This window comes from Aegilops tauschii, chromosome 6 (genome assembly GCF_002575655.3).
Source record: "Aegilops tauschii subsp. strangulata cultivar AL8/78 chromosome 6, Aet v6.0, whole genome shotgun sequence".
Lineage (NCBI taxonomy): Eukaryota > Viridiplantae > Streptophyta > Magnoliopsida > Poales > Poaceae > Aegilops > Aegilops tauschii.
In genome coordinates, this window is record NC_053040.3 from 473253126 (window position 1) to 473265302 (window position 12177).

The 12177-nt window shown below is 45.8% G+C and overlaps 2 protein-coding genes across 2 annotated transcripts; both read right to left on the reverse strand.

Annotated features, from left to right (window-relative positions):
* Positions 1-2062: 2062 nt before the first annotated feature.
* LOC109774866 (uncharacterized) lies at positions 2063-5615 on the reverse strand. The gene is made up of 4 exons (XM_020333634.4): positions 5428-5615; positions 5001-5153; positions 4719-4908; positions 2063-2414 (listed from the first exon to the last, which is right to left on the reverse strand). The coding sequence occupies exons 1-4, from the start codon at positions 5608-5610 to the stop codon at positions 2377-2379; spliced, it is 564 nt and encodes a 187-aa protein (XP_020189223.1). The 5' UTR covers positions 5611-5615; the 3' UTR covers positions 2063-2376.
* A 3402-nt stretch (positions 5616-9017) lies between these two features.
* On the reverse strand, positions 9018-11896 carry LOC109774865 (F-box/FBD/LRR-repeat protein At5g22660-like). Its single transcript, XM_045229465.2, has 5 exons — positions 11770-11896; positions 10813-11671; positions 10329-10481; positions 10071-10244; positions 9018-9314 (listed from the first exon to the last, which is right to left on the reverse strand). The coding sequence occupies exons 1-4, from the start codon at positions 11856-11858 to the stop codon at positions 10074-10076; spliced, it is 1272 nt and encodes a 423-aa protein (XP_045085400.1). The 5' UTR covers positions 11859-11896; the 3' UTR covers positions 9018-9314; positions 10071-10073.
* Between the last annotated feature and the right edge of the window lie 281 nt (positions 11897-12177).

The window sequence follows — 12177 nt, forward strand, 5'->3', positions numbered from 1 at the left end:
GCTAAATTTCTGGAATTAATGGTAGCAAATAGTACTCCACATTATTCCCCGCAAAAACAAAAGTACTCCATGTTGCCATTGTTGCCTGTAAATGGTCTGTATCATCCATGCAAAATTGTTTGGGTTTGGCCCTCTGCTTTTTCCACCGTTTAATTACCGATGAATAGCAGAAGTACCCGTTTCGAAGTGAAGTTTATATTCACTTCCAGTTGGAAGATTACACTTGGCATCTATTCAGCAGTTGCTAGCCAAGTTATTCTCCTATGTATCTACTACCTATGTCCTGGTTTACTAGTCCTCCTCCTCGTATTTTGGGTTATTTTTTAATCATGATTTTAACTAATAAATAATATCATCGAAAGCTACATTCAAACACGAATCTAACAATATAATTTGTGGTGACATGAATTAACATTTTGCTAGTCAAATATGTGGTCAAACCTTGATTCAAACGATGTTGCTCCCCTGCTTTTATGCAACATTATGCTCAATGATGATTTGTACAATACTTCTAGCAATTCGCTTGCGATCCTGTACCTACTCTGAACAAATGTACCCCATTCGTAAATCGTAATCTACATCAATGCACCATAATTTGAATTACTAAAAGTTTGTCAAATGTTTCTACTGTCTGAGTAAATAATGAGTCGACCATTGGCCAGTATTTGAGGAAGTTTAAATAGTGTCTATATAAATTTCACAAAATCTGACCATTTCATTGTAAAAATAGACGGCGTGGCAATGTGCGCCAAAGCATCACAGTTACTCAGTCATACATGATACAACTATTGGAGATGCCCTCAGCCAGCAATACCATGAGTTCATTGTGCAGGGGCTTTTGCTTCATTTATTATAGCAGAAACTGCATAGCAGCACGTTCGTGTCATCAGATCACTTCTGGTACGCGGCGGGTGCGAGGCCAAGGAGATCCAGGCACCCGCCCTTTCTGATGGTGTGAGCTTGTGCCGCGTGATTCGAGCACGATTGTGTATTTGAGCACACTGAGCTTCTCTTCTGTTATAATGTCCGTGTCACCTTGCCAGCCGATTCTAAGCTGCTCTTCTAACCACTAGTTCATCACTGTTTCAGAGGGGCCAGAGTGAACACGTCCACACGCTGCTACTAATTACCTTCGGTATTGCCGGTACTAGTATGCGTCTCATCTTAAACAACTACTCTAGTACTTGTTCCTCATTCAGAGGAATGAAGCTACCATGCAAAACATTACTATTCAGAAAATCTGCAATGCTACACCAAACCTATAAGTCGACATTGCTACAATTTCGACAAACCAAAACGTTCCTCATTCAGTGAATTAACGGACCTCATTAATCTCGACAAACCCAGTGAAATAATTTGTCAAGCAATCTCATCCTAATATGCCGCTTCTTCAGATCATCCTATAAGTCTCAGGGGAGGAAGTCAAGATACAAATTCATTAGTTATAAATAAATATAGAATTGCTACAATGCTTTCTCTTAATAGTTTTAGTGAGGCCACAATGTTTAGTACGGTTGACATATTTGGGACATGCTGTATGTTTCCTCTTGATATGTTGAAGATTGTGGGAACAACACTATCATTTCGATCATAACAATCCTTGCCCTTATATATCTCTAGATACCAAATCTGAGACTCAAAAAACAACATACTCAGCACAAGATGACCAGAATCAGAACAAAGACAGGAAGTTTCAGACTGGACAGAAGCAAGAGGTGCACAAGATGACCAGAATCAGAACAAAGACAGGAAGTTTCAGACTGGACAGAAGCAAGAGGTGCAGAACCACCTTCCTGGCTTCAAGATGAAACACTGAAATGGAGTGAACATGTAATTAACTTCGACTTTTTCTGAGGTGACACTCCGACAAGTTCAGACCGACATGATAGTGCTGTTCCTACAATCGTCAACATATCAAGAGGAAAACTTACGTCGCTACCTCACCCAAGATTATTAGCGCACTTGGACACTCAGGATTTCTTTTTTTGAAACCAACACTCAGGATTTCTGATGCACGTACAATTCCGGTATATAGTGATGACGCACAGGGACATAAGAGATGCATTTACAATACTGGTAATATATTGATGATCTACAAAACATGTATGTAACCATCACTTAGATTCCCGGCAGATTATAAAAACATAACAACGTTTTAACCATCATTTAGATTCCCGGCAGATTCCTGACAAGGTGGAAAACGTCTTGCTAAATTGCACCAAGCAAACCATAAAGACAGATTTCCGGCAGAGACCAAAGACGGGAAGCAGAAACAGAACTTCACGGTCACATGCTAACAGCCAACACATGACCACCATTGCAGATTCTTTACAGAAACATAAGTCTTCAGATGAACATCATGACCGATCACACATCTTAGTCACTATCAGTGGAGTAGCTACCAGTGGATGAATCTGCACAACCAAGACAAGTCACAAATATAGACGGGAATTTCAAATGTCCTGGATAGCACTTTGATGTAGAGGAACTATACTGCAACCCAACCAAATTTCTGCAGTTGCTAACAGAAGAGTTTATTAGCCTTGCAAGGGCAACACCAACACAAATATGACCATTCCGAGAGGCATTGAGACTCTTTTTTTCGCGAATACGCAAAGAATTGCGTATCATTTCATTGATAGGTAGAGGAGAATAGTTACAGCAAAGAGACACAGGGGGGAGGGGGCACCACACTAACAAGCTACACATCCAAAACACTCGCCTAGCCCAAACACTAGCCACGGATGGCAAAGAGAAGTACACAGGGCACACAAACCGCGTCAAAACCAACACATGAAACCTCCATCGCGCGGCCACCACCCCAACACAGACCAAATCAACGTACCCCCACCTTATGCGCCTAGAGGAGTTGGCAAGTAGGATGCAGGACTCGGCCGTGCCGGAGGAGGAAGCGCTCGAGGAAGTGCCAGTGATTTCGCACATTGCGCCATGATAGCCCATGCCTTGGGAAGCAGCCAGACCAAGCACGGTGTCCAACATCACAATCCAATGCCGGAGACTGCATGAGCACCAAGACAACGCCTTCATGAAGGATGCGACGTCATGACGCCGCCGCGGTCCGATCCGGCGAACCAGACCAAGGGTTTCCCCTGACGCTCAAGGGGCACGGTAGAGAGGCCATGGTAGCGCCATCAAGACGGGGACGGCACCCTCGGGTGTCGCCACTACCAGCATCAGCAAGCCGAGCAGGGCTTTCGCCTGGCCAGAGACCGAACAATCCCAAAGAAGTCGTCGGAGTCGGAGACGCGAACATGACAACGCTGGCTGGAGCAGCCACCACAGGAAGGAGAGACGCGCCTGCAAGACCCACCACCACTCGGCACCCCCCTCGCTGTAGCGCAGGCACCCGAGCCGCCATGGACAGATTTGGGCAGAGAAGACCCAGACTTGCCGCCACTAGCACAAAATGGCCATCCCGAAGAGGAGGATGGGCCCTGCCGCCGGGAAAGACGCCGGAACCAGGCCAAGGCCTGGCCGCAGCACGCACCGGAGGCTGGTGGCCGGCAGGGGAAGCAGGCAGCCGGAGGACGGGGCTGAAACTCCACCGCAGATGCGCGCCAAGCTGCAAATCAGCGAGCTACCAGGAAAGGCGACGCTGGTGGTTGGAGAAGGTGCAGCCGAGCGGGATGGTTGGGACGGGGGCCCGCAGCAGCGTCGAACGGGGCCGAATCCGGCAGCTCCGCAGAGGAGCCATGGATTTGGCGGGGGAAGATGGACCTGAGGGACGGTGACTCGGAGTTGGAGGGGAACTGGCCAACCAGAGGATGGCGGAGGGAAGTGGCCGGAGCAGGGGGCTATGCCAGCGCCGACGAACGACCGGAATAGCGGGACGGGAAGCAGCCGTCGGAGAGGATCATCCCGAGCCGCACCGGAGTGGATCTCGGGGTGGAGGGGGAGGGGCGCAGCGGGAGGAACGGATCTGCCCCGCTGCCACCATCCCGGGGCTCGGCACAGCTTCGCCGGCAAGCCCTCCGGCGGAGGCAAAGCGAGAAGGGACGGAGGAGGTTCCCGGCGGCGGCGTGGGTAGGGTTTCCCCCGTGTCGCCTGTGGTGGCGACCCGGGGGTCGGGCTGTTTTGGTCCAAGCTATGGCAAAGGCATTGAGACTGCTTGAGGCTTGAAACAAACTGACAACAGGCTTGGAGGATAAAAGTAAATACAGCAAGGAAAAGGCAGTTTGGCTACCAGTCAAATGTTAATCAAACTGACAACAGGCTTGGAGGATAAAAGTAAATACAGCAAGGCAAAGGCAGTCAATGCTGGATGGATGAGGAGCACTATATCGTACATTCTACCCACTATCATTCTTAGTGATATGTATTCTACCAAATGAAATATGAGAGACCTAAACTGAATTTCAAGATGAGAACAGCTACTATTTTCATCACCAACCAAACAGCAAAAGGATTAGATAATTTATTGAACTGAAAAAAAGAGAGAAGAGAACAATAAAAAGATTGTGCATGGCTGGTACAGATCTAGACACATCAGAAATTTGTGCTAACTATTGTGGTGTCATCAGAAATTACAGAACAATAAACTGTGTTGAAATATAATAGCCATTCTAAACTCCATCAGCATGCAAATCCAATTAGTACTAAAGGATAATGGATACAAAATCTGGATGGATTTGGGGGTGGTGTCATACATCCTAATTATTATATCAGACATGTTAAAATAGGTAGGAAGGGTAAGTTACAATCTGAGTCTGAACATGGATCCTCCTTGATGCTAATTTGCTCACGAAGTATGCCGCATGTACTTAAGATACTCAAGATTGAACGAACTCCCTCATCAACCTTTTCACATTCAATATAAACGAACTTTAGGCGTTCACACACAAATGATTGTGTTATTGTTTCTTGGGCCCCTGTTGCTCCTACAATGTTCTATCAGATAAGAGCGCTTAGTAAAGACAAATACAACATCCACAATAACACCTTAAAAAATACAGCAACATCGCTATCTATACAGCATATACCTCGGTGTTATCAAGCTGAAGAGTGAGTATCTCAAGAACTGGAGAGTGTCGGAGAATGCAAACAAGGTCAACAGTTGTAAACCACTCATTGAGTAACAGAGTCTTTAATTTGCCAAAGACGGGGCACCATTTCAAATCCCATCTGTAGAGAAACTGGACAAATTGCAAAGAATAAAAATAAATTCAGACTCTAGAAGATCAAATAATCTGTGCTATAACAACCTGAAATATCATATTTTATCCAGCCAAGACACTATGTTATTAGCCATCGATTTGAGATGCATTAGAGGAAGATAAAGTACCAAAATGCGACAATGAAAGTAAACAACTTGCTTATCTGCAGTTCTAACAATGGATAGAAAAACTAAAAGAGAAACTTTCAGGTGACAAATAACAAGAACAGAAAAGGTAGTAAGTGAAAGCGTACCATTTTAGGTAAAGCAATCAAGTCCAACTTGACAGCATTGGACAAACCATTGAGAAGCACCGCCTCGTTGATAGGATAGGCATGACAACCACAGCAAGGATCATCACAATTACGCCTGTTCTTGCGACAGAAATCATGGCATCCATCTTTAAGGCTAACATGGGCTGTTTCTAGCAATGGCATGTTTTCAAGGAAAGGTTGTCAAGCCTTCGAAATCCTCTAGATGCAACAAGATAAGACTCGGGGCACAAATCAGAAGACGGACATTGTCCGGTAACAAACAGTAGTCGGCGAATGTTGACATGGATGATATCTCACATGCACGAATGTTGCAAAGTTGAATCCTTAGGTCCTCTAACACCGGGCAGCCTGAGAACTTCAAAGCAGAGTGGTCGAGGTTGACCCCTTCAAGGTGCAGGGTCTTCAAGTGTTGGGAGATGAGACTCAGAGGCACATCGAACACTGGTAGGTCGTACTGAATGTCAGCTGCTCTTACTACGAGTTCCTCAGCTTTGCATGCCAGAGCGTAGTCAATCAACAGCCTGGTGTTTGTGAACGTGTTCTCCGGCTCATCGTCAGGATAGGCATCGATCTCGCACCTGATGAGAGGCGAGTCCCCGCGGAGACAGATGACCAGCTTCACCAACTGTTTGAAACGGTTGTATCGCGGGAACGTTGGCCCGTCAAAGACGAATAGCAGGCTGGTCAGGCGCCTCCAGAGGTCGCGCCAGCGGGTGTTGAGCACGCAGGTCTGCAGGGCATCCTCTGCCGGAAGGAAGGACAGCACACGCCATAGGAGCTCGTCAGGGAGGTCTCCGAAAGGGTCTCTGTCACTCGCAGCAGCCATCTCGAGCATTTCGTCGAACAGGTGGCGGGCACTGCGGGAGCGGAGAGTAATTAGCAAACCAAGCGCAGTCGAATGTGGCATCACCAAATCAGGGAATCATGTAGCTTTCTCAAAGGAGGTAAAGAGACTGGAATCACCTCGATTCGTGACAGTCGGAAGCGCCCGTCGCCGGCAGCCGCGGGGAAGAGGGAGAGCAGCAGGAGGAGGACTCCGTTACTGGGTGCTGGCAGATCCGAAGTCCTCCGCCCACCGCGTGCCCGCCGACGAAACCCTCGCCAACTTCCCTCTCCACGCGCGTTACGGGTACAGGCTACGAGCGAGCGGCCGACGGGAAGCCCTCTCTTCCTTGGCGTCGGAGTTGGAAGGGGAGCACCGGAGCAGAGGAAGTAGGGGCGGCGGCTGGGACGCGGTCGCAGGCACGGGGGATGGGGGTCGACGGCGCGCCTCGACCCGTCGCCTCGACGCAGCACAGCGCCGTCGCGAGCTTCGGTTCTGACCTTCCTCGCGCGGGCCGGGCGGCGGCGGCTGCAGGCGAGGGAGGGGAGAGACGAGCAGAGGAACAAGAGGAGGCCCGCCACCTGTTCAAGGCGTCCACTCGCAACGGGTCAAGGCGTCCCCCACCTAGCAGCTGACATGGGCGGCCCACGCTGAACCGGCCGGTTTAGATACGGAACGGACAGCCGTTGTTTTTTCAAAACAAAAGGGGTGTCTGTTTCGATCGACCGGAATTTTTTTGCAGCGTCAAATGATTTTCAGATGACACGCCTGCCGGCAACCCGTGGCCGGCTCCGACGTTGCACCACACCCTTACCCAGCATGTCTCTTTTCTCGCCCCGTCGACCATCCTCTAACCCCTTCCCCGCTTCCTTTCTAGATGCCGAGGATCCCTCCCTCCCTCTCATCTGGCCAATGCTCGGACTTCTCTTCGTCAGTGATTTTGCAGCTGGTATCGTCTCCCCCGGCTCATCCTCGATGGCTACATCACGGCTGATCATGTCATCCCCGTCTCTAGCTTGGTGCTCCTCACGGTCGTCTCCAAATTGACTAAAACACCAAAGATTTTTCAAGCAACTCGAGATAAGAAAAACACTAAATTATCCGCAACAAGAAAAAAAATCCAAGTTTTTTACTCGCTTGATATTTACCCTCTACAAACAGTAGTTTACAGAAGGTTTCAAGCTTTCCAGTTCAGTAGCAATCCTTTTATCCGCAACAAGAACTATCACTTGTCCTTCTTTCATCCAGCGCCATCGAGCTAGAGGGGGTGTCGGCGTGGAGGTGACGATATCATTTGCCCTTCTTTCCATATTGGCATGCAAGGACACATGCCAATAAGAGGTACTATGGCCTACAAAGGCATGTTGAGCTGGAGGCAATGCCCTTGATGGATGCATGATTGGACTCGAGCGGGACGCGTCAACAGTGAGCGCTAGGTCAGGGTTAAGGGTAGGAATATTTAGATAGATGCCCTTAACTTACGACGACAACCACTAAATTGATAGCGATACACACAGAACGAGGCAACTTGTCGTGCAAGGACGTGAGAGGAAGATGGACGAGAGGGGAGAGGTTTGCTAAGGGGGCTCATCAGGCCATATGGGGATGGGTCAAAGGTGTTCCCAACGAGTGATCACGAATATTTGTGGGTGGGTGGAAGGTTGTAGAGTAAGTGTCAAGCAATCTTGGTCTTTTGCTTTTGATTACATGGAAAAAACGAAATAATGGTCTTTTGATTTTGATCACATGTCAAAAACAAAATAAGTGTTGGCAAAAATTAATTAATCAATTAATACATAAATAATCCCAAGAAAGTACTATACTTTTGTACTTCCATTTGAACCTTGGGCCACAACTAGGGGTGGTGGAGAGGATTTGCACATTCGCTTCTCCGTCAGTAAGGATGACTTTGAGGATCAGAAAAATTTTCCGCAAGCGATTAATGATTTTGCAAGCTATGGCACAAGAATGTGATATGGGTCGTATCCCGCACCTCCCTTAAGATCTCCTTGCGTAGAGGTTAAGGCCAGACGGATTACTGAAATGTAGTTTGACTAACGAGCAATTTTTGACTTTCTTCCGCTGTCATACGACGATCTTCACAACCTTCCACCGGAGGCTTGTTTCTGTTTAGTTCAGATATCATTTATCCTATGTTGATATTTGGAAGGAAAACATGACCTTGAAAAAATGATGATGATTAGGTTTAACTAGACATTTCTTCGAGGAGGAAATTAAACATGCTTTCAATGGATGCCAACAGGGCTCTAGGACCTGATAATATCCCAGTTGTTTTTTGTTAGACATGTACACTAAACTAAGTCAAAACATGGCTGCATCATGACTTTCCAATGTCAAACCGTGCATGCCCAGATTTCAATGGCTACCAAGCAAATATCTAAGTGCAGTATACTACCCATCAACAAAATCTATGTACCAATTAGTTATCAACTTGTGTCTTCGGGTGATAACGTGCCAATGTCAGTATGCATACTAGGTGATTTAGACAAAAGGTTTTTGCCGGTCTTTGTTTCCCTCAAGAAGGTTTTTTCTCTTAAGAAACATGAAAGCACAGTGCATTAGCCATGGACACCCAGGATTTCTGGGTGATGTGCAATCAGACGACAAGAACTAGGTTTGAGCAGGGCAAAGGGACATGAAAGGATGCACGCACATAAACTAAAATTCTGCTAGCCAGAAAATTCTGGTATAATATCAATGATCTACTAAATATGACAAGAACATGAAATGTCAATGCGCTTCCAAACTTCCATAAAAAACAATGTTCTGACAACCATCATTTTGCTAAGTTGCACATTAACAATTCAACAAAGTTTAGACTGTTTTGCTAAGTTGCACAAGAGAAACCACAATGATAGGTTTCCAGCTGGGACAATACATGGGAAGGAAAAACTAAAACATCATGGTAACAGGCTAACCGCCGACACATGGCACCATTATTGATGACTCTTTAGAGAAACATAAATCGGCAAACAAACATCATGACTGAGCTCACATCTTAGTCCCAATCAGTGGATGGAACCTGCCCAAACAAGACAAAGCACAATAAGTTTGCTTCAAAGATTTACCCAGATGACGTAGATGAAAATTTCAAATATCCTGAATAGTACTTTGATTTAGAGGAAATAAACTACTTCCTGAGCAAAATTGGGTAGTTGAATAGTTTAGCCTTGTGAGGCAACTCTACGAAAAATATGACCATTCAAAGAGGCCTCAAGACCCAAGAGCGCTTTAGGCTTGAAACAAGTTGGAACCCATGCAATTTGACTACGGATCTCTGATAATCATACCGACAACAGGCTTGGACAACAGTAAAAACAATGAGGCAAAGGCGGTCCTTGCTAGATGGATGTAGAGTACTATAGTGCGCATTCTACCCACTATCAATTATTATAAAATGTATTCTACCAAATGGAATACGAGAGAAGAGCTAAGCTGGATTTTAAGAGATGCTATTTTCACTAGTAACTAAGAAACAAAAGGAAAATTGTAAATTCTTGAACCGAAAATAATAAAAGGTAAGAGAATAAAAAACTTGCATGTACGGTACAGATTTATAGGCACACCAGAAATGTGTGCTAACTACTCTAGTGTCACCACAAATTACTAAATAATAAATTGTGTTAAATCTGACATTTGTTTTACACTCCATCGGCATGCAAACCCACAATATGGATAGATTTCAAAGGTTTGTCGTACATTCTAATTGATGTGTAATTACAACAGACCGGTTAGAACAAGTAGGTAGGGATAGCAAATATAGATGGAGGTAACTTACAATCTAAGTGCGATCACGACACTTGATGCTAATCTGCTCAAGAAGTATGCCACATGTCCTCAAGACGTCCAAAATCTTGCAAACACCGTTATCAACTTTTCTACATTTAATGTTCACAACCAAATGAGGCGGACACACAAATGATTGCCTGGATCCTTCTCCCCCTACAAAGTTCTACAAGATACACAAATTCATTGCGACAAAATGTCATACAAGATAAAACCTTTACTAATACATCAACATATTTGAATCAAATACCTCAGGGAAATCGATCTTAAGAGTGAGCTTCTCAAGATTTGGAGAGTGTTGGAGAATGCAAACTAGGTCAGTAGCCGTAAACCAATCATTGAGTTTCAGAGTCTTTAATTTGTCAAATTCAGGGCACCATTCCAAATCCCGTTTGAAGATAGGCTGGACAAATTGCAAATGAACAGAAAAAAAATTCAGACTCTAATACAATATATTAGGAAATATAGTTGGGTACTTCAAACACAAAATTAGGGAAAAGGAAAACTACACCATAGGCCCTGAACTGTTACATTTTATTTTATCAAGAAATCATGTTATTAATATATTGATTTAAGGGCCACCGAGTGAAGATAGAGTTAGCAAGATGTGGAGATGAAAATAAACAACTTGACTATATGCAACACTAACAATGGATATAGATACTATAGGTACAAGAGAAACCACGGGTGGTAACTGGCAAATAACAGTAGGAGTAAGATAGTGGTAAGTATACCAATTCAGGCGCAGCAATCAATTTCAAATCAACAGCATTGGATAATCCGTTGAGAAGCAGACACTTCTTGTGAGAACATCCACCACATTTACGGTCACTATGACACACATTGTAACACCCATTGCCAAGCAAAATAGATGCTTTTTCCAGTAATGGCATCTCTTCAAGGAAAGGACTCAAGCACTGAAAACTACCTAATTCCAGTGAGATAAGGCGCGGGGCAGCAATAGGAATGTGGATATCCTCGGAGAAGGTACAATTCCCAACTAACCGCAGATGCTTTAGTGAATTAGAACATATCTTCTCTGCGTCGACGTAGCATCTTTCTATTGTTAGCTCTTCTAATACTGGGCAGCCCGAGAAATCTACTGAGGAATCTACGAGGTCAAGGAATCTAAATTCTATGGTCCTCAAGTGGCGGGAGATGAGAGGTGAATCATCGACTAGTAATGGTTCATATAAAATATCACTAGCACAAATCGAGAGCTTCTCAACCCGGCACTTTAGAGCGTACTCGACCAACGGCTTGGCTTCTGTGAAATTGATATAGTCCTCATCACTGTAGGGATTGATCTGGCAGTTGGTCAGAGATGCGTCCCCCCTAAGATGGATTATCAGCTTCGCCAATTTATTGAAACGCTCGCGACTAAAACTTGACCAGTTCTCGAAGATGAAGCGCAAGTTTGTTTTGCGCCTCCAGAGGTCACGCCACTGGGTACTGAGCACGCAAGTTTGTAGGGCTTCATCCCCCGGCATAAGGGAAAGGATGTGCTCGAGCACATCGTCGGAGAGGACGCGGAAAGGATCCATGCCTGTGTCAACAGCCTTCTTGTGCATTTCGTCGAACAGGTGGCGGGTTCTGCGGGTGCAGGAACGAAATCAACAGAAACATGAGGAAAGTGGAAACCACAAAGTCGATTGGGGTATTGGAGACAAAGAAAAAGAGTGCAACATCACCTGAGGATGACTCCTGGATAGGTCGAAGCTCTGGGCGCCGGCGGCCGTGGGGAAGAACAGGGAGGGGAAGACGCTTCCTCCCATCCCATCCCTATGGTATTTAAACCACGAGGGTTCGGATCCCCCGACCTCGATTCCCCACGCGTCATTACTGCCCCGCTCATTCATTTATTTAGGACAGTAAAACGGCACCGCTTTCCTGCCCTCTCACACACTAGGCAGTTTTGGCCGTCCATTCTTTTGATCCGGTCGTTTCTAGTCATCAGATCTGGTCTACGTGGCCACCTAAAACACAGCTGTTAATTACTGGTCGAGCTGTGCTAATGGGTTGCTGCTCTAGAGGCTGAAAACGATCCTTCTGGTTAATTGGGCCTGCACTCTCGCGCGAAGCCCGCTCAAGCCTTGGAG

What these genes read in the sequence shown, in the direction of transcription:
- LOC109774866 (XM_020333634.4), bottom strand. Translation starts at nt 5,610, where the DNA reads ATGCCATTGCTAGAAACAGCCCATGTTAGCCTTAAAGATGGATGCCAT. An exon ending in TGATTGCTTTACCTAAAATG is followed by an intron (nt 5,154 to 5,427) that starts GTACGCTTTCAC and finishes CAATTTGTCCAG; the next exon opens with TTTCTCTACAGATGGGATTT. An exon ending in TCCATGTTCAGACTCAGATT is followed by an intron (nt 2,415 to 4,718) that starts GTAACTTACCCT and finishes TTGGTTGTGCAG; the next exon opens with ATTCATCCACTGGTAGCTAC.
- LOC109774865 (XM_045229465.2), bottom strand. Translation starts at nt 11,858, where the DNA reads ATGGGATGGGAGGAAGCGTCTTCCCCTCCCTGTTCTTCCCCACGGCCG. An exon ending in TGATTGCTGCGCCTGAATTG is followed by an intron (nt 10,482 to 10,812) that starts GTATACTTACCA and finishes CAATTTGTCCAG; the next exon opens with CCTATCTTCAAACGGGATTT. An exon ending in TTAAGATCGATTTCCCTGAG is followed by an intron (nt 10,245 to 10,328) that starts GTATTTGATTCA and finishes TGTATCTTGTAG; the next exon opens with AACTTTGTAGGGGGAGAAGG.